The sequence below is a fragment of the Gavia stellata genome, chromosome 16, assembly GCF_030936135.1.
Source record: "Gavia stellata isolate bGavSte3 chromosome 16, bGavSte3.hap2, whole genome shotgun sequence".
Taxonomy (NCBI): domain Eukaryota; kingdom Metazoa; phylum Chordata; class Aves; order Gaviiformes; family Gaviidae; genus Gavia; species Gavia stellata.
In genome coordinates, this window is record NC_082609.1 from 10552796 (window position 1) to 10572502 (window position 19707).

Below are 19707 nucleotides of genomic sequence, written 5' to 3' on the forward strand. Positions count from 1 at the left end.
CTGCGGGGCAGGAGCCGCAGCCGCAGCCGGGAGCGGGTGGGGGCAGCCCGCGCCTCCCCGCCAGGGGGCGCCGCTGTGCCCGCCCCGGCAGGCAGGCGCACGCGGTGATTGGCCGAGTCGTCCGCCGGCTCCGCCCCCTCTCATTCCTATATAAGGTGGGGCCGGGCCGGGCGGGGGCGGTGTCCCGGTTCGAGTCCCGCATCCGCCCGCTCCGTTCCGTTCCGTTCCCAGCTGCGGCGCCGCCCGCTCGGCCCCGCTCCGCCGGGGGCCCGGCCGGCCACGGGTGAGTGCGGGAGGGCCGGGGCGGGGATGGGTTCTCCGTCCTCTGCCCGGCATGTGGGGGGGTTAGGGCTGGGGCCTGGGTCTGAGGGAAGGCGGTTGGTCGGGGGCGGGCAGGGCCCGTGTGGGGCAGGGCCGGCGTCTCCGTGGGGCAGGGCTGGGCCTAGGGCCGGGGTCGCCGGGGTTCCCGAGCCCGGGGAAAGGGGCCTGGGGGTTCCCGTGGGTGGGATGGGGAGCGGGGCCCGGGGCCTGCTCCCTCAGGAGCAGGAGGGCTCTCTCCAGCCCGGGGCTGCCAGCGAGCCACAGCCCCGCGGGGGGCGGCCGGGCTGCCCGCCCGCTCTGGGCCGCCCCGGTGCCGGCGCCTCGCTGGGGCTTGCGCGGCTGCCGGGCGCCGGGAATGCCTGACACGCAGCCTTCCCCCGGCCCTCCCGAACGGGGAGCGGGCTGGTGTCGTCTTACACGCCTTATATAGCCCGCACCGGCCCGGGGAGAGCGGGGGCACGCTGGCCCCCGGCCTTGCAGTCTCCCCGCCTCTCAGCTGGGAGCCTGCGGTGCCTTGCTGAGGGGTGGGGAGGGCCCCGGAGCTGGCCCTGTCCCTCGCCTGGCAGCGGCAGGAGGACGGTCCCGGGGGGCTTTGGAGGGGGTCGGCGGCTCCTTCCAGGTGAGGGGTGGCCGGGAGGCTGGGACTGTGGCTCGTCTGCCCGGAGCCTTGGCTGGCTGACAGCTGTCAGCGCAGCCCTGGCAGGTAGGGGAGCGCTGGGATTCCCTCCCTGCCAAAGCCCCGGCTCTGTGTGTGGAGATGGGCTTGCTCCCATCTGCTCAGCCGGCTGCTGGAATGCCAGCCTGGCCACTCTGCCAGGCGCCTCGGGTGGCATCACGCAGCTCCTGCGCTGCTGCTGCTAATTCACCTGGCAAAAACGCTTCTGGTTCCCGTCCTTCCGTACCCGCTGTTGCTTCTCCGCAGCCTGAAATGGTCTCAGCTTTCAGCAGCATGAGTTTTTGGGGTGCTGCAAGGGAGACCATGTCCCGGGTTTCGGAGAGGGAGAGTGGAGCCTGTGGGTGCTCCACTGTGGGTGGCAGCGGCACTGTACCTGGCTTCCTGACACTAGTCAGCATTAGCCTGGGCCCCTCGGCTCTGACGCTGCTGAAGGAGATGCTGATAGATTTGGGGTGCGTCTCTAACCACAGTGTAGGATGGTTGGGGTGGAGTTACTGTTAGAAATGTGACCTGTCTTATCCTGCCAGGTGCCAGGCCCCCTTCTCACCTGCTCTCCCTCCGTTGTTCTCGTGTACCCTAATGCTAGGATCACACCCTCTTCCCTTGCAGAGATGGGCGACATGGAGTCCTACAAGGTGATGTTGAACGGGCCGGCGCCCTGGGGCTTCAGGCTGCAGGGAGGGAAGGATTTCAGCATGCCGCTTTCCATCTCCAGGGTAAGAGAAGCTGAGACTGGTGATACCCATCCTTCTCCTGCCTCTGTGGGTGGGAGGCTGTGGTGGCTGTGTCCAGGTGGCTGAGGCAGAGCTGTACGGGGGATGTGGATGAGCCAGGGCCCCAGGAACACTGCATCCTGCCCTGCCTGGCTCTGCATAGCCTCCTCGGAACCTTATCAGCTGTTGTCTGGCATGGGGGTGTTCCGGGCAGAGGACCGCAGATGAGAAACACTGTACAGCCTCTGCAGAGTCATTCTGGCTGCTGCGGGGGGGGAAGGGAGCTGCTTTCACCATCTCTGAACTGTAGGGTCGGCTTCCTGGTCTGCACAACACCAGGCTTAGCATCCAGACCTGGCTTGTGCCCTTCTGCCCTCCTTCCCACTGCGCAGCTCCCAGCTTCGCACCTGAGCTGGCCCTGGAATGGGCAGGGAGGGGAAGAAGCCTGCGCTGCTACCTGCACTGGGACACGGCTCCCTCTACAAAACCAGCCCGTTTCTCCAGCTTGAGAGCTATTGTGCTGCCAGCTGCTCATGGCTGAGGTGCCTGGTGTGAGCTGCTCCCAATGCGATGCTTGCACAGGCCAGGTCTGGCCCCTGGGTGTGTGAGGGTCCCTGTCCCTGGGTGGCCCAGTCCCTGGGTGGGTGCTGGCCATGGCTCCAGCCACGTAATTGCCTTATAAGCCTTGGAATGCGACTGCATTGCCCATGCCGCTGACGCTTGGGCAGCTGGCACGGAGGCTGCTTCTCAAAGTACAGCTTTGCTCGTGGTGCTGCATGGGGGCCTGCCCCAGGCACGAGCCCGGCACCATTAGCCTGTCCCAGAGGGCGCGGGTCTCTGCAGCACCCCTGCGTGGAGCACGGACCCCAGGGGCACTATGTGAGGCTGGAGTCGCCAGCGCCGCTGCCCTGGGGCCTGCTGATCTCTGCCGAGCACGCAGAGACGGCTTCAGCGAGTTTATTCTCTAAAAAATGTTTCTCTTGGCTGCAAGCCAGCGCTTAACAAAGGGTCTGGTCGGATGGAGGAGCCTCCCAGGGCAGGGGCCTCGTGAAGCAACAGCCCAGCTGTGCACACAGGCCAGTGCTGCCCTCAGGGCTTGGGCAATGCTGGCATCCTGGGCAGTGCAGGCAGGAGCAGCGAGGACATTTCCAGGGGATGTAGCCGGCTTTGGGGGGGCTCTCTGGCAAGGCTGGGCTGCATGGTGGGGCTGTGGGCCCTGCATGATGGGAAGGGGTGACCCTGCGCTGCTCTGCATCCCAGAGGCATCCCCAGCCCTAAAGCTCCTGCCTGGAGCACGCCGCTATCCTTGGCCACTGCTTGCCTTGAGCAAGGGCTCTGCCAGCAGGGCAGGCTGTCCTGCCATGCCTGGGGCTGCTGGAGCAGGCTGGAAGGAGGTGTCCTGCCCCAGCTTTGAGGGCTGCAGTGGGGTGCTGCTCTGCAGAGCTGGGGAGCACAGGGGGAAGGCAGCACTGGTGCATGCTTTGGCTCTCGGCTGCGGCTATCGCTGTGATACTCCCGGGTGAGCTGCTTCAGCTCAGTGGTCACACAAAAGAGGTATCACCCTGGTCTTCTGCGCATGTGCTTCTCATGGCAAGGGGCTCTACTGTGGTCCTGACACCTTGGCTAGTCAGGCTGCAAGACCGTGGTCCTGAGCTGTCTGCGGTGGAGCCAGGGAAAGGGCTGGCATCTGGGGAGCTGGGTGCTGTGTGGCATGTCCCGGCATCTGCCAGCCGGGGAAGAGGAGAGACCCTCGGTGCTGCTGGAGGATGCTGCCTGGGCCTTTGTGCAGGCATCCCACTCCCCTGCATGCTGGGTGAGACTCTGTCCAGGGTGCCCAGTGGGCATCTCGCTGGGTGCGGTGACGGAGGCGTGGGGAACAAAGGACTGGCTGGGCGGAGAGGGGAGGAAGGAAGCCTTGGTTAGCAGGGCCGGGTGGGAAGCGGGACAGCTGGCACCGTCGTGGCTCCCGGCTGAACTGGCACCTACCAAAAGGGTTTCCTGGCGTGCCGGCATGGAGGGGGAAGGCGAGCGTGGTGCTGCTGGCCAGGCTGGGTGCGGCTGTGTGATGCAGCCTGCTGCACTCTCCCCTTCCCAGGCAGCCATGTGAAAACCTCTCCCAGCTCCTGCTCCTGCCTCAAAACCCACGCAGCTGCCCATGCCTTCCCTAGCTCTCCAGGGCAGCAAGTCGGGGCTTGCAGCAGTATGGCCAGGAGCTGGCCGGTGCCACTTGCCGCCCAGGGCACCCTCCTGTGCTGGGCAGGAGGAGCAGGCGCTGGGTGGTGCCAGGGCGCCAGAGGGGGTACCCGTGTCCTGCCGGGGATGGCAGTGGGATGCCAGGCCGCACCCAGACCAGGTGTGGGGTTTGGCCTCACGTGGAGGGCCGGTGCTGGCGCGGGGAAGGGGAGTATGGCTCTGGGGTGAGCCGGGCCCTGTGCACGAGCAAGGAGGGGCCGGGGCTCGGCGGCAGGGATTTTTCAGCCCTCTGACGGCTCTGGGAATCTGGCTCGCTCCTTTTATGTTCATGTCGAACAGGACTTGAGGAAATACTTGGTATGGGTCCAAGCGCCTCGAGTTCTTCCGTGCTGGAGGAGCAGGAATGGCTGCAGCCTACCCACGTCTGTCTGTCTGTCAGTGCCTGGGAGCTGCATGCAGCACTCGGGGCCCTGCTTGCCTTTGGCTGTGCATCCCCGGTGGGAGGGGAGGGCAGTCTCTGCTTCCCAGCACAGGGCTGACGTAGAGCCATGCCGTAGAGCCATACGGGGGGCAAGGCTCATCCCCGGCACTGTGGCCGGGCAGGGGAACGCATGGTCGTGCTCCAGGCTGTCCCGGCAGGGTGAGGGCTGGGGGAGCAGCGTGGGTGGGGGCGGGTGTCTCCCTGCCCCGCGGGGGGGTCCCGCTCCTCTGCAGGGATGAGGTAACGTCTGCGCCTGCCGGCACCGGGAGGGGAACGGGACATGGGATGGGAGTGTGGGCGGCTGGGGGGAGCGCCCAAGGGGTGCCTCCCCTGTCCCCCCCCTCGCCCCAGGCGAAGGGATGGACGTGCCTGTGGTTCACAGCGAGACGTGGGCTGCCCGATGGGCCCTGACTCACTGCGCTCCCTTCCTGCCCAGGGACCGTGGGGCGGGCTCCGAGGGACGGCCGGGCCTCCTGCCGAGGCTGAGCCAGCACCACCTCCGCCGTTTTGTGTCATGGGGACGGGGCCCCAGAGTGATGGCGTGGACTCCAGCTGGGCCAGAGGGCAGAGGCTGGGCAGCGCCACTGCTGTGGAGGTGTAGAGGCTGCTCTGGGCTAATATGCTGGGAAACAGGGGGTGATCCGGGGGTCCCTACCTCCCCCTGGGTCAGGTCTGTATGGTGTCCTGTGCCAGGCTGGGCCTTGCGTGAGGGAGCCTGGGCCCCAGCAGACCCCTGCCCTCGTGGGGGTGAGGGCGTCCCTCTGCTCCCACGTTGCCGCTCGGCTGGCCCAGCTCTCCCTGACTCTGTCCGTCCTGCAGCTGACACCAGGTGGGAAGGCGGCCCAGGCCGGCGTGGGAGTGGGCGACTGGGTGCTGTACATCGACGGTGAGAGCACCGGCTCCATGACGCACATCGAGGCCCAGAACAGGATCCGTGCCTGTGGGGACAGGCTCTGCCTCACCCTGAGCAGGTAGGATTTGTGGGTCCTGCAAACCTGGGATCCTGGTGTGGCTGGAGCAGAGCCAGGACCCTCTGCCCGGTGCCATCTTCCGGCATCACTGCTCCTTGCTCGGAGCCTGGCAGCTCCTGGATGGGTCCGAGGGCTCTACTTGGCTGGATGAGGCTTAGCCTCGCTGCTGGCCCTCACCTGCGAGCCCCAGGGCAGCGCCAGCTGGCCGTGGCTTCCTCCGGCAGGTGCTGCATCCCTGGGGTGCCAGTGTCCCAGCAGTGGCTGGTACGATTCCAGCACCTGCCTGGCTGTCTCCTCTCTTGCAGAGCCCAGAACCACCTGGGGAAGCCGCAGAAGGTACGTGTCGCTCCTGGCGCTGCAGCAGCAGCTCAGCCTCGTCTCAGGGGAGGGGAATCTCTGAGTGTAGACAGACAAATGGATTTTGCTCCTGGGGCCCGCAGGCTTCTGGGGGACTGGGGTGTGTTTGGAGGGCTGGAAAACTCCTTGCTGGAGGAGCAGCTCTGATCCCCAGCACCGCAGGGGATCTGATGGAGCAGAGTCTGCCCAGCAGGCGCCCGGGCCTGGCTGCTGCCTGTCTGTGCTCCCACCAGTGCTGGGTGTGGGCAGGGGTGCAGAGGGGCCAACACAGGGGAGGAGGCCGGGCAGCCACAGCACGGCCTCAGGGCCCCATGTTTGCTAGTGCTGGGGATTGTCCTGGCATGGGGAGGCAGGGCTGGGGCTGGTGACCGGTGGCTCCTGGATGGAAGCCACCTGCATGCATTCACCTTTGGGCTGCGGGACGGTTGCGATCAGCGTGTGTGCATGCACTGCCCTGCCGCAGGCAACAGCAAGCGTCCAGGGCACTTACTAATCCTCCAATGACCCTCGGGCCGGGCTTGTGACCTGCTGTTGCTGGGCTGGGTGCCCTGTGGAGAGAGGTGCCAGCCTGGCAGAGGCCAGTATCTGAGGTGCACGTGCTGTCCAGCTTTTCTATCTGGCTGCCTGCTGCACTGCCTGGCCTGGGGCTGCCCCTTGCATGCTGCTTGACATGAGAGCCTGTGTCTGTGTGTTTTGTCTCGCTCAGGACTCACTCCCCTGCTCAGAACCCCTGAAATATAACTTCGCTCCCAGCACCGCCCTCAACAAAACAGCTCGGCCCTTCGGGGCCAGCTCGCCTCCGAACCCACGGCCCGGGCTGGTGACGAAACCCGTGACGTACGCGCCCCTGGTGCCCACCTGCACCCCCCAGCACAATGGGTATGTTGCTGTCCGTCCTGCTCCCCAAAGACTGGGGGGAGCCTGCTGCCCAGCCCTGCTGTGCCTTGCATGCCAGGCATCCATGGGTGGGAGCGGGTGACAGTGCCCGTGCTGGGATCCCCTGATGGCTGGTGTGGAGGTGGCACAACAGGACTGTCACATGTGGGGACACGTGGCCACGCGCATGCTGGTCCCTCGCTCGGGGACGTGTCAGCCTGTGGGGAGTCCTGCAGGGCACGGCACAGCGGTTGTAGCAGGACACTTGCTGGCGTCTGTGGTCACAGGGAAGCGGTGGTTGCATTGTGGCCACCGGACAGCGCCTGCCCGGGAACATCCTGCCAGTGCCCTGGCTGCTGGGCAAAATGAAACCCTTGAGCCCTGTGCAGTGCCATCCTCACCCCACTCGCAGGGAAGAAGCTCCTGCCTCTGCAGGCTGCCCACCCAGCTGCTGCGTGTCTGGCAGCTGCTGGTCCTTGTCCCTCCTGCTGAGAGATACCATGGCACCCTGAAACTGGGCAAGGGGAGGCGATGTGGCCCTGGCTGCCCTGGGCACCCAGGCCTGTTTTGGGGGTCTGAGGGAGGCATGGTCTGGTCCATTGGCATCTGCCTCTGCGTCCCAGTGTGCTCCCAGCCTTGGGTGAGTTGGGCATGAGTCTCGGGGGTAGGGGGACTAGTGCAGGCCATAGGTGAGCTCTGAAAACTTCTTGGGTGCTGCAGGTCTAATTTCACCTTCCTTTTTCTTTCTTTCTCTCCTCCCTTTCTCTTTCCCTCTCCCCTACAGGTGCTGAGCCTTGACAAGTCAGTAAGCCTTTTGCCTGCTCTCTCTATCCTCCCTGCATGCCTCTTCCCTGCTAGTGCCCTGTTCTCTGGGGCAGGGCCAGCCTGGGACAGGCAGCATGCGCTGCTCTGCCCATGTTCGTGGGTTGCTCCTGGCAGCAAGCTGTCCCTAGCCTGAAGGGTGACTGCTGCCTGTCTCTGCCAGCTGCTGGGGCCCTAGAGTATCCTTGCACGTGGTCCCTTCCTCCTCCCTGAGACGTGGCTTGGCTGGACGAGGGTTGCCGGGCTGTGCCGGGCACCCTGCCCAGGGCCAGGCAGGCAGGCGCACTGCTCCGGGCACCCTGCCCAGGGCCAGGCAGGCAGGTGCACTGCTGTGGCACCGTAGGTGTTCACTGGGCTCTTGAGCAGCTTCCCTGCTGGTGATTTTTTGACCTCGGCTTATTCTTGCCATGTCCTTTCCCCTCCTGGCCCTTGGGGCCAGTCTCAGGCTGCTAGGAACGGTGGTCAGTCCTGAGTCAGTCCTTAATGGGCCCTTCCTCCGCGAAGGAGAAGTAGGGGGTGTGGGGAGTAAGGCAACGTGCGACGTCTCAAGTACTGGTGTCTTGTGGTTCTGTGCCGAGGGAGGTGTGGGGCAGCCCCAGGGAGGTGATGCCGTGGGGATCTGTCAGATTTGACAGACAACTCTGTCACTCATAGGCAGCCCCTGCAGCCGCTGGAGCCCCCCAGCACCCCCATGTACGACCCTGTGAAGTTGCGGCTGATAGAGGACGCTGAGGACTGGCAGCCCCGCACCGGGACCTCCCAGTCCCGCTCCTTCCTCAAACTGGCCCGGCTGACGGGCACAGACGGCAGTAAGTTCCCACAGGGTCTGGCACTGCCTGGCTGCCCAGGGGTACCCAGCTTTGCTGGGGCAAGTGGAGCCAGATAAAGGCCGTGGTGCATCGTGGCACCGGAGCATTGGTTTTGGCCCCGTGTGGCCTCTCTGGGGTGACTGAGCCAGTGGGAGCTGCCCGGGGCTGTGCGTGGGGTTGTGGTGCTGCTGGGCTGGGGCTGTGCTCTGCCCTGTGGCTGAGCAGGGCTGTGTGCTAGGACAGGAGGGTGGCGGGAGGAGAGATCGGTTTTCTTTTCCTTCCTGCCATCTCTGGGCCTTGGTTGCTGCAGACTGACTCTGTCTCCTCCTTTCTCTCCTGCTGCGCCTAGCGGAGGATCATGAGGATGAGCTTGTTAAAAAGCCCAGGTAAGGGGAGCGTGTGCCAGGGCGGCAGCAGGAGCCATGAGGGTGCCCACTCAGGGCTCAGCCCACCCAGCTGGTTTGCACTCACTGCTTGTGATAACTCTGGGGAAACTCTTTGCCCTGTTGTTTCTTCTCTCCTTCCTCCTCCTCCATCCTCCCATTCCCTCGCTGTCCTCTCCCTCTCCCCAGAGCCGAGCTGTTGGCTGAGCTGCAGAGCCCGCCCTGCACTCACCCTGCGACAGACGCCACTAGCGCTCAGTCACTGCTCTGACCGTCACCTCAGGAGGCTTCTGCCCGGGCACCCAGCTGGCAGGCAGACTGTCCCCAAACAGGGTGTCCCCGTGCTGTGTGTGCCGGGCAGGACCTGCTGGGCACTGCTGGCATGGTGCTGGGGAGGCGGAGCTGCACCGTTGCTTCTTGAGCAAATGGGACTTGGAGGAGGCTGGTGGCACTGGCAACATCGTGCTGGGGATGTTGGGAGGTGCTGGGCAGCACCTGGAGCCTGGGGCATGATGTTCTGTGAGTCTGGCGTGGTGCTGCGGGGCAGTTGGGCCGAGCTGGGTGAGAGTCGTCAGCTTTTCCGTGGGGCTGGGGGGTCGCTGGGAGGCTGGTCTGGAGTGAATGCGGCTGGCTTCTCCGTGGGGCTGGGGGTGCGTATGGGAGGGATGCACTGAGCCGTGGGTCAGCCATTGACTGTTGTGCCGCCGTTTTTCTGATGTCACAGGGATTTCCGAGGGTCTGGCTGGGGCACGGGGGAGCAGTGGTGAGTGCCAGTGTCTGGCAAGGGGATCGGCGTGTGTGAGGGCACCTTTTGGAGCGCTGCCCCATGCCATGGTGCCAGGCAAGGTACATGCATGGTGCTGACTGAGCGCCTGCCCTCTGTCACTCGCAGGCAGCCCCCGCAGTTGCTGGAGCCCCCCGGCACCCCCGTGTGCGACCCCAGGAAGTTGCGGCTGATAGAGGATGCTGAGGACTGGCAGCCCCGCACCGGCACCTCCCAGTCCCGCTCCTTCCTCAAACTGGCCCGGCTGACGGGCACAGACGGCAGTAAGTTCCCGCAGGGCCTGGTGCTGCCTGGGTGTGCTGGACTTTGCTGGGGTAGCCAGAACCCAGTAGAGCTGTGGAGTGATGTGGCATCTGGGGCTTGATTTTGGCCCCAAGTCAACCCTTCAGGGAGGCTGAGCTGTCAGGAGCTGCCCAGGGCTGTGCGTGGACTCATGGTGGTGCTGCTGGGCTGGGGCCGTGCTCTGCCCCGTGGACGGGCAGGGCTGTGCACTGGGGCAGGAGGGCAGCGGTGGGAGAGGTCGATTTTCCTTCCTTTCCCTTCCCTTCCCTTCCTGCTGTCTCTGGGCCTCGGCTGCCACAGACTGACTCAGTCTCCTCCTTTTTTTCCTGCTGCGCTCAGTGGAGGATCGTGAGGATGAGCTTGTTAAAAAGCCCAGGTAAGGGGAGCGTGTGCCAGGGCGGCAGCAGGAGCTGTATGCAGGGCTGCATGTCCTGGGCAGGACTCTGGGCACTGCTGGCACTGAGCTGGGGAGGCTGAGCTGAACCATGGCCTTTTGGGCACATGGTTTCTGGAGGAGGTTGTAGGCATTAGCAAAATCTGTCTCTGGGTTTTAGGAGGTGCTGGGCAGTGCCTGGACCTCAGGTACAAGGGCCCATGAGCCTGACAGGGGCTGTGAGGTGGCTGGGCAGAGCTGGGCAAGTGCCACTGGCTGGTTCGCCCTTGCTGCTTGTAGTGACTCTAGGGAAGCTCTTTATCCTGTTGCAGTTTCTTCTCTCCTCCTCTGTGTACCCATTCCCTCTCTGTCCTTTCCCTCTTCCCTGAGCCGAGCTGTTGGCCGAGCCGCAGAGCCTGCCCTGTGCTCGCCTGCAGTGGGCACTGCCAGCACTAATCCACTGCTCTGACTGTCGCCTCAGGAGGGTCCTGTCTGGGCACCTGGCTGCCAGGCAGGCTGTCCCCAACCAGGGTGTCCTTATCGTGGGTTGTCCCCATGCCGGGTGTGCCCAGCAGGACACCCTAGGCACTGCTGGCACCAAGCTGAGGAGGCTGGTTTGCACTCACTGCTTGCCGTGACTCTGGGGAAGCTCTTTGCCCTGTTGCTGTTTCTTCTCTTTCCTCATCCTGTGTCCTGTTCCTCTCTAGAGCCGAGATGTTGGCTGAGCCACACGATGAGCGACTGCCCATGCCTACCCACTGCTCTGACTGTCACCTTGGGAGGGTCCTGCCTGGGCTCCCGGTGGCCAGGCAGGCTGTCCCCAGCCAGGCTGTCCCCACACTGGCCTGTCCCCGTGCCAGGTGTCCTGGGCAGGACCCGCTGGGCACTGCTGGCACCAAGCTGAGGAGGCCAAACCGCAGCATGGTGTCCTGGACACAGTGGGTAGGGGCAGCTGGTGGCACTGGCAACACCTTGCTGGGGTGTTGGGAGGTGCTGGGCAGTGCCTGGACCTGGGACGCCATGTCTTGTGGGGCTACGTGGCGACTGCAAGGCTGGTCGGGAGTGAATGTTGTCAGCGTTTTCGTGAGGCCTGTGCCTCCATGGGGCTGGGGGTGCGTACAGGAGGGGTGCACTGAGCCATGGGTCAGCCATTGACTGTTGTGCCGCCGTTTTTTCCGATGCCACAGGGATGCCGGTGGGTCCAGCTGGGGCACAGGGGAGCAGCGGTGAGTTCTGAGGTCTGGCGAGGGGGTCGGCGTGTGTGAGGGCACCTTTCGGAGCGCTGCCCTGTGCCAAAGCAGGGTCGATGTGAGGTGCCAGCTGAGCGCCTGCCCTCTGTCACTCGCAGGCAGCCCCCGCAGCCGCTGGAGCCCCCCAGCACCCCCGTATGCGACCCCGGGAAGTTGCGGCTGATAGAGGATGCTGAGGACTGGCAGCCCCGCACCGGGACCTCCCAGTCCCGCTCCTTCCTCAAACTGGCCCGGCTGACGGGCACAGACAGCAGTAAGTTCCCGCAGGGCCCAGTGCTGCCTGGCTGCCCAGGGGTGCTTGGCTTTGCCTGGGCTACCGGAGCCCAACAGAGACTGTGTCATGGCACTGGGGCTTTGATTTGTGCCCTGTGTGGCCCCTCTGGGGAGGCTGAGCTGTCAGGAGCTGCCCGGGGCTGCGCGTGGGCTCGTGGTGGTGCTGCTGGGCTGGGGCCGTGCTCTGCCCCGTGGCCGAGCAGGGCTGTGCACTGGGGCAGGAGGGTGGTAGGAGGAGACCTCGGTTTTCCTTCCTTTCCTTTCCCTTCCTTTCCGTTTCCTTCCCTTCCCTTCCTGCTGTCTCTGGGCCTCGGTTGCCACAGACTGACTCAGTCTCCTCCTTTTTTTCCTGCTGCACTCAGTGGAGGATCGTGAGGATGAGCTTGTTAAAAAGCCCAGGTAAGGGGAGCGTGTGCCAGGGCGGCAGCAGGAGCTGTATACAGGGCTGCATGTCCTGGGCAGGACTCTGGGCACTGCTGGCACTGAGCTGGGGAGGCTGAGCTGCACCATGGCCTCTGGGGCAAACAGGGACTGGAGGAGGTTGGAGGCACTGGCAAAACCTGGCTTAGGGATGTTGGGATGTTCTGGGCAGCACCCAGACCTGCGGCACGATGTCTTGTGAGCCTGACAGCGGCTGTGGGGCAGCCAGGCAGAGCTGGGCAAGTGCCACTGGCTGGTTCGCCCTTGCTGCTTGTGGAGACTAGGGAAGCTTTTTGCCCTGTTGCTGTTTCTTCTCTCCTGTTCCTCTTTCCTCCTATTCCCTCTCTGTTCTCTCATTCTGCCCAGAGCTAAGCTGTTGGCTGAGCGCAGAGCCTGCCCTGCGCTCGCCCTGCAACGGGCGCTGCCAGCACTCACCCACTGCTCTGACCGTCACGTTGGGAGGGTCCTGCCCAGCCATGTGCCTGCCAGGCAGGCTGTCCCCAACCATGGTGTCCTTTTGGTGGGTTGTCACTTTGCCATGGTGCTGGGCAGGACCCGCTGGGCACTGCTGGCACCAAGCTGAGGAGGCCAAACCGCAGCATGGTGTCCAGGACACAGTGGGTAGGGGCAGCTGGTGGCACTGGCAACACCTTGCTGGGGTGTTGGGAGGAGCTGGGCAGTGCCTGGACCTGAGGCATGATGTCCCGTGGGGCTGCAGGGCAGCTGCAAGGCTGGTCGGGAGTGAAAATTGTCAACATCTTCATGGGGCCCATGCCTCCATGGGGCTGGGGGTGCGTACAGGAGGGGTGCACTGAGCCATGGGTCAGACATTGACTGTTGTGCCGCCATTTTTTCCGATGCCACAGGGATGCCGGTGGGCCCAGCTGGGGCACAGGGGAGCAGCGGTGAGTTCTGAGGTCTGGCGAGGGGGTCGGCGTGTGTGAGGGCACCTTTCGGAGCGCTGCCCTGTGCCAAAGCAGGGTCGATGTGAGGTGCCAGCTGAGCGCCTGCCCTCTGTCACTCGCAGGCAGCCCCCGCAGCCGCTGGAGCCCCCCAGCACCCCCGTATGCGACCCCGGGAAGTTGCGGCTGATAGAGGATGCTGAGGACTGGCAGCCCCGCACCGGGACCTCCCAGTCCCGCTCCTTCCGCAAACTGGCCCGGCTGACGGGCACAGACGGCAGTAAGTTCCCGCAGGGCCCGGTGCTGCCTGGCTGCCCAGGGGTGCCTGGCTTTGCGTGGGCTACCGGAGCCCAACAGAGACTGTGTCATGGCACTGGGGCTTTGATTTGTGCCCTGTGTGGCCCCTCTGGGGAGGCTGAGCTGTCAGGAGCTGCCCAGGGCTGTGCGTGGGCTCGTGGTGGTGTTGCTGGTCTGGGGCCGTGCTCTGCCCTGTGGCCGAGCAGGGCTGTGCACTGGGGCAGGAGGGTGGTGGGATGAGAGGTCTGTTTTCCTTCCTTTCCCTTCCTTCTGTCCCTGGGCCTCTGTCACTGCAGACTGACTCAGTCTCCTCCTTTTTTTCCTGCTGCGCTCAGTGGAGGATCATGAGGATGAGCTTGTCAAAAAGCCCAGGTAAGGGGAGCGTGTGCCAGGGCAGTAGCCACGAGGGTGCCCACTTGGGGCTCAGCCTACTCATCTGGTTTGCACTCACTGCTTGCCGTGATTCCGGGGAAGCTCTTTGCCCTGTTGCTGTTTCTTCTCTTTCCTCGTCCTGTGTCCTGTTCCTCTCTAGAGCCGAGATGTTGGCTGAGCCACACGATGAGCGACTGCCCATGCCTACCCACTGCTCTGACTGTCACCTTGGGAGGGTCCTGCCTGGGCTCCCGGTGGCCAGGCAGGCTGTCCCCAGCCAGGCTGTCCCCACACTGGCCTGTCCCCGTGCCGGGTGTCCTGGGCAGGACCCGCTGGGCACTGCTGGCACCAAGCTGAGGAGGCCAAACCGCAGCATGGTGTCCTGGACACAGTGGGTAGGGGCAGCTGGTGGCACTGGCAACACCTTGCTGGGGTGTTGGGAGGTGCTGGGCAGTGCCTGGACCTGGGACGCCATGTCTTGTGGGGCTACGTGGCGACTGCAAGGCTGGTCGGGAGTGAATGTTGTCAGCGTTTTCGTGAGGCCTGTGCCTCCATGGGGCTGGGGGTGCGTACAGGAGGGGTGCACTGAGCCATGGGTCAGCCATTGACTGTTGTGCCGCCGTTTTTTCCGATGCCACAGGGATGCCGGTGGGTCCAGCTGGGGCACAGGGGAGCAGCGGTGAGTTCTGAGGTCTGGCGAGGGGGTCGGCGTGTGTGAGGGCACCTTTCGGAGCGCTGCCCTGTGCCAAAGCAGGGTCGATGTGAGGTGCCAGCTGAGCGCCTGCCCTCTGTCACTCGCAGGCAGCCCCCGCAGCCGCTGGAGCCCCCCAGCACCCCCGTATGCGACCCCGGGAAGTTGCGGCTGATAGAGGATGCTGAGGACTGGCAGCCCCGCACCGGGACCTCCCAGTCCCGCTCCTTCCTCAAACTGGCCCGGCTGACGGGCACAGACGGCAGTAAGTTCCCGCAGGGTCTGGCACTGCCTGGCTGCCCAGGGGTGCCTGGCTTTGCTGGGGCAGCCAGAACCCAGCAGAGGCTGTGGGGTGATGTGGGGGGGCTATGATTTGTGCCCTGTGTGGCCCCTCTGGGGAGGCTGAGCTGTCAGGAGCTGCCCAGGGCTGTGTGTGGCACAGGCTATGTCTGGGCATGTGGTGGTGCCACTGGGCTGGGGCCATGCTCTGCCCCGTGGCCAGGCAGGGTTGAGCATTGGGGCAGGAGGGCGGTGGTAGGAGAGGTGATTTTTCCTGCCTTTCCCTTCCTGCTGTCTCTGGGCCTCGGTTGCCACAGACTGACTCTGTCTCCTCCTTTTTTTCCTACTGCGCTCAGTGGAGGATCATGATGATGTGTTTGTTAAAAAGCCCAGGTAAGGAGAGCGTGCAGCAGGAGCTATGGGGCTGCATGTCCCGGGCAGGACCTGGTGGGCATTGCTGGCACCGAGCTGGGGATGCCGAGCTGTGCCGTGGCATCCTGGACACAGTGGGTTGGGGGTGGCTGGTGGCTCTGCAAAACCTTGCTGGGGGTGTTGTGATGTTTGGGCAGCACCTGGATCTGGGGCACAGTGTCCCGTGAGCCTGGCGTGGGGCTGCAGGGCAGCCAGGAAGTTCTGGGTTAGTGTTGCCGGCTTCTCCCTGTGTGGGTGCAGGGAAGGGAGCCGGGGCTGGGGAGTGTTGTTACTTGCCCTGTGCAGCTGGGCAGGGGTGGTACACAGCACCCCTTTTTTTTGTCTCGGTCTCTCTGCGATGCTTCCTGCCCTGGTGCTGTGACCATTGAGTCCCAGCTCTGCCCGGTTTGCTCTGCCGCAAATAAATGCTCCTGGTTTTGTAGCCATCTCCTTGTCTTTGCCCTGGAGAGGCACAGAGCCACCGGCTCTGTCCCTGTCCCCTCTCTGGTGTGCTGTGCCTCTCTTGCCCCGGCTTGTCCTGTCTGCTCCCAAGCCCAGTGCTGGCAGCCTGTCAGGGGGTACAAGCCTTGCCCCTCCCAGGACCAGCTTGGCCCTGCCTAGCTAGCAGGGATGACAGGGCCCTGCCTGTCGCCAGCGCTGCCGGAGCTGGACACCGGGGCTCCCGGTGCCAGGTCAGGTCCAAGCCCCTCTGCACCCCGATGAGGTTGAGGGCAATCGTTGTGTCTGAGTGGGCAGCCGGGGTCTGTGTGGTTCCCGGGGTTCCTGGTCAGCCTGGAGCAGCCCAGAGCTGGGTGTGGGAGCCCAGCAGGCCTGTGCTCCCTCCTGCTGCTCCCCACACCTCCACAATGGGTGCTAGAGACCCCAGGGGTGCTGTGTCTTCGCAGGGCTGAAGACGCTTGGCTCGGTACCCCATCACCAAACCAGCTACTGGCTGGGCACTGGGGCTTGGCTGGCTCCTGCCTGCTTCTTGGGATGGGGGTACCCTGCCTGCACACACAGGCCCGCTGAGCAGAGGGGGTGAGCAGGGCAGGCTGGATTAACTGCTTTTCTGTAGCCAGGTCTCCGTGCTGGACCCGTCCCCAGGAGCAGCGATGAAGACGGAGCCGGGACTGGGTGAGCAAAACATTTCCTTTGGGCTTGGCGGGGAGAGGGGTGGGGGTGCCAGGCGATGCTGCTTGCCCAGCCACAGGCGTTGGGAGGGGCTGCTGAGGGATCAGGAGCATCATCCTGGAGACTTGCATGTGCGTGCAGCCCCCAGGACTCCTGCCACCACCCCTGGCCCTGCCAGCCGCCCACCCTGGGCCGTGGACCCCTCGTTTGCTGAGCGCTATGCCCCGGACAAGACGAGCACAGTGGTGAGCAAGCACAGCCAGCCGGCCACACCAACCCCCATGCAGAACCGCAGCTCCATCGTGCAGGCGGCGCAGCAGGCCCCTGAAGGGCCCGGCCGCACACCCCTCTGCTACAAGTGCAACAAGGTTATCAGGTGAGCCCTGGCCACCACTGCTGCCACACCAGCGTCCTCAGCCCCAGCGTGGCTGACGTGGCTCTGTCTTGCTGCAGGGGACGCTACCTGGTGGCGCTGGGACATTATTACCACCCTGAGGAGTTCACCTGCTGCCAGTGCAGGAAGGTGCTGGATGAGGGCGGCTTCTTTGAGGAGAAAGGCTCCATCTTCTGCCCCAAGTGCTACGACACACGCTACGCGCCCAGCTGTGCCAAATGCAAGAAGAAGATCACCGGGGTGAGTGTCCTTCAGCCTGCCCCACACCTCCTGTTCCTGCTCCCCGCTCACCTATGGGTCCCTAGCTCTGTCCCTTCCTGTTCTGATCCCATCCCCAGGGATCCCTTGTCCCTTTCTGCCCTGGGAGCGGGTCCCCCATGGCGCAGGGTGGTCCTGCCCCCAGCTGACAGCAGTTCCCCTCCAGGAGGTCATGCATGCGCTGAAGATGACCTGGCACGTGCAGTGCTTCACTTGTGCTGCCTGCAAAACTCCCATCCGCAACCGTGCCTTCTACATGGAGGAGGGACAGCCCTACTGCGAGAGAGGTAGGACCCGGGGATCCCACGTGCCACCCTGCATGGCCCCAGGGCAGCACCGGGCACTGTCAGGGCTCAGCACCTGCCCACAGGGGTGGGGGGTGAGCTGCCCTGTGCAGGGACCTGCCTCCCTGCGGCCCTGAGCACTTCATCCCAGTCCTCCCCGGCTGCTGGGTAGTGCCATAGCTCCCATGTTGCCGTGGCGATGACAGATGATGTACTTCAAAGGCAAGTGCTGCATCCTGGGAGATGAGGTTTGCCTCTTCCCTGTGGCCGGGTGGTGGCCAGGGCCACCCTGCACGGCACAGGCATCTCACCTGGGTGTCTCGGGCATCGTCCCCTCAGGGCTGGCAGCAAGTTGTCCCTAGGCTGTCCCTGTGGGATCCCGGCTGTGCTGCAGCCCTGCTCCCCTAGGATAAGGGGCTGCAGTGAGAGGGAACGCTGACCTGGGCTTTGCCTCTCCTCACAGACTATGAGAAGATGTTTGGTACCAAGTGCCGCGGCTGCGACTTCAAGATTGACGCTGGGGACCGGTTCCTGGAGGCGCTGGGGTTCAGCTGGCACGACACTTGCTTCGTCTGTGCGGTGAGCCATGTGCCTCCCTCCCCAGCTGCTGGTGGGGCTGTGGCTCTCCCTGGCAGTCGTGCCCTGCGTGGGGTACACCAGCAGCATGGGGTCCCTGCTGCCACGAGGTTTTCCCCACTTGGCTCTGCGCTGGTGGCTCAGGTCCCTGCTCTGAGCCTGCTGCTCCCTGGTATCTCTGCGATGCTGGTGCTGAGCCCTGGGTTGTGGGGGGGACCCAGGAGCTGGCTCAACCCCCCGACCTGACTGCCTGCACTCTCCTCCCTAGATCTGCCAGACCAACCTGGAAGGGAAGACATTCTACTCCAAGAAGGACAAGCCGCTCTGCAAGAGCCACGCTTTCTCCCATGTGTGAGGGGCGGGAGTTCAGCTGTGCCCACGCGTGCCCCTGGCCCTGCATGCTCCTCTCCCCACCCCTGCTGCCCCCAGGGAGCCAGGCTGTGCTCTCACCCCTTCCCCTTGCTCCTGCCTCTTTCCTGGCAGCTCCTGGCCCAGCTCCAGCTGGAGGCGGTGCTGGGTCCAGAGCGCTTTGTAGCTGGGTGGCTGCTTCTGTGACCCCCCAGCTGGCCCTAGGAGCCCTGGGAAGGGGACGCTGCATGGGTCTCCTGCCCCCAGCCACGCAGTGTGGTGGCCATGGCCATGCTGAGGCTGGAGTCGGGGAGGGTCCAGCACAGCTGGGGCTGTGGCCTGGCTACCTGGCAGCTCAGTGCCAGGGCAGGGATGTTCCTAGCCCCCCAGCCCCCTGCCAAGCTCTCCCCCACCTTCCCCGCTGCATGCTTAGTGCATGGGGCTGGAGACCTGGCCCTGCTCCCTTGCCGGGGCCCTGCCTGTGGCAACCCCCCGGCCACCCTGCAAACTGCTGCGGTGGCTTCCTAAGCCAGCTGCATGCCAGGGCGGGTTTGTGCCTTGTGTCGCCCCACACAGCTGGCCTGCTGCTCTCCTGGGTCTGGTGTGCGGCAGCACTCCCAGCCTGGCCGTGCCGGGAAGCAGGGCAGTGTGCCAAGCTCGCCCCAGCTGCGGGCTGGCAGCGTGTGCTGATGGCCGGCCGGCAGGCTCCCGCAAGGCTTGGGAACGTCTTCCTACCAAAGAGTGCCTGCCACTGCCGTCCCAGGCCTGTAAATGCCTCTCCCAAACCCGCACTCTCCGGTCGGACTGCCGCTGATGTAGCCACGGTGCTTTTAGTGCCTTTAATAAACACTTCTCTGCAAGTGCCGGCTATCTTGGGGCCTGCGGTTTTGCAAAGCGAGGTGCAGCCATCTGGGAAGGTCACACTCAGCCATTGCCCCACTCCCCCTGGGGCCTGACTCAGCTCCTTCCAGCTTTCTGGGGGAAATTTTCACCTCTGATTTCTCCTCTGCCTGTGTCAGCCCAGGCTGGACCCCTCATGTCACCTGGGTCGTCCCTCTCTCTTTGTAGCAGGCAGGACCGCTAACAGAGGTGGTAATTAATCTGGGCAAAGCTGCAGCAAGGGGCGATGGGGCAGATGTTCAACCCTGTAGGGGTGTTCCCTGGTCCCTGCTGTGCCCTGGCCCCGAGTCCTGCACAGGGGACAGGAAGCCATGGGGCACGCATGGGCCACGTGCACCGGCTCTGGGCGTGCTCCGGCAAAGGCCAGCCAAGCGTTCACTCATGCAATGCAGCTGCCGTCCCAAAGGACGGGTGCGAGGCCTTGCCGGCACCTCCGGCTGGAACGGGCTCAGGGGCAGCGGGTGTGGGGAAGAGCCGCTCCTCCCACTCCACTCTGGCAGCTGGAACGGTCATTAATAATTGCAGCTCTTACCACGATGAGCAATTGTAAGGAAAATTGTCTTGCTAATCTACTGGAAGGTTCTGCTGGGGGCAGGAGCTGGCTGTGGGAAGCCAAATGCCTCCTGGCGTTACCCAGAGCTGGCATGCGGCTGCGATGCCACATCTCCCTGGTGCTAGCTGCAGAAGTGCAAAACCCAGTCAAAGATGGGGAGGGGAAAGTGGGAGTGATGGAGGCAGGCTGGGGCCAGGCTGGGCGCTCGGGCTGAGGCACATGCAGGCGGTGGGACAGTCACACCAAGGAGGAGTGGGACGTGGCTGCGAAAAGGGACAGAAACAGCTGGTGCCTGCCTGGCAGGGCCAGAACGAGCAGGGATGTGGT

At 64.5% G+C, this 19707-nt stretch overlaps 2 protein-coding genes across 2 annotated transcripts; both read left to right on the forward strand.

Moving 5' to 3' along the window:
- The first annotated feature begins 251 nt into the window (after nucleotides 1-251).
- On the forward strand, nucleotides 252-18780 carry LOC104264055 (PDZ and LIM domain protein 7). Its single transcript, XM_059825482.1, has 16 exons — nucleotides 252-283; nucleotides 1607-1713; nucleotides 5204-5355; nucleotides 5661-5691; nucleotides 6419-6528; nucleotides 13012-13166; nucleotides 13519-13555; nucleotides 14196-14234; nucleotides 14357-14511; nucleotides 14882-14918; nucleotides 16012-16070; nucleotides 16209-16443; nucleotides 16521-16701; nucleotides 16886-17006; nucleotides 17467-17582; nucleotides 17848-18780. Exons 2-16 carry the CDS (start codon nucleotides 1609-1611, stop codon nucleotides 17932-17934), a joined length of 1620 nt encoding a protein of 539 aa, XP_059681465.1. The 5' UTR covers nucleotides 252-283; nucleotides 1607-1608; the 3' UTR covers nucleotides 17935-18780.
- LOC132318366 (PDZ and LIM domain protein 5-like) lies at nucleotides 8869-12963 on the forward strand. The gene is made up of 7 exons (XM_059825483.1): nucleotides 8869-9649; nucleotides 10008-10044; nucleotides 10749-10983; nucleotides 11229-11267; nucleotides 11390-11544; nucleotides 11927-11963; nucleotides 12851-12963. The coding sequence occupies exons 1-5, from the start codon at nucleotides 9457-9459 to the stop codon at nucleotides 11465-11467; spliced, it is 582 nt and encodes a 193-aa protein (XP_059681466.1). The 5' UTR covers nucleotides 8869-9456; the 3' UTR covers nucleotides 11468-11544; nucleotides 11927-11963; nucleotides 12851-12963.
- Nucleotides 18781-19707: the final 927 nt, after the last annotated feature.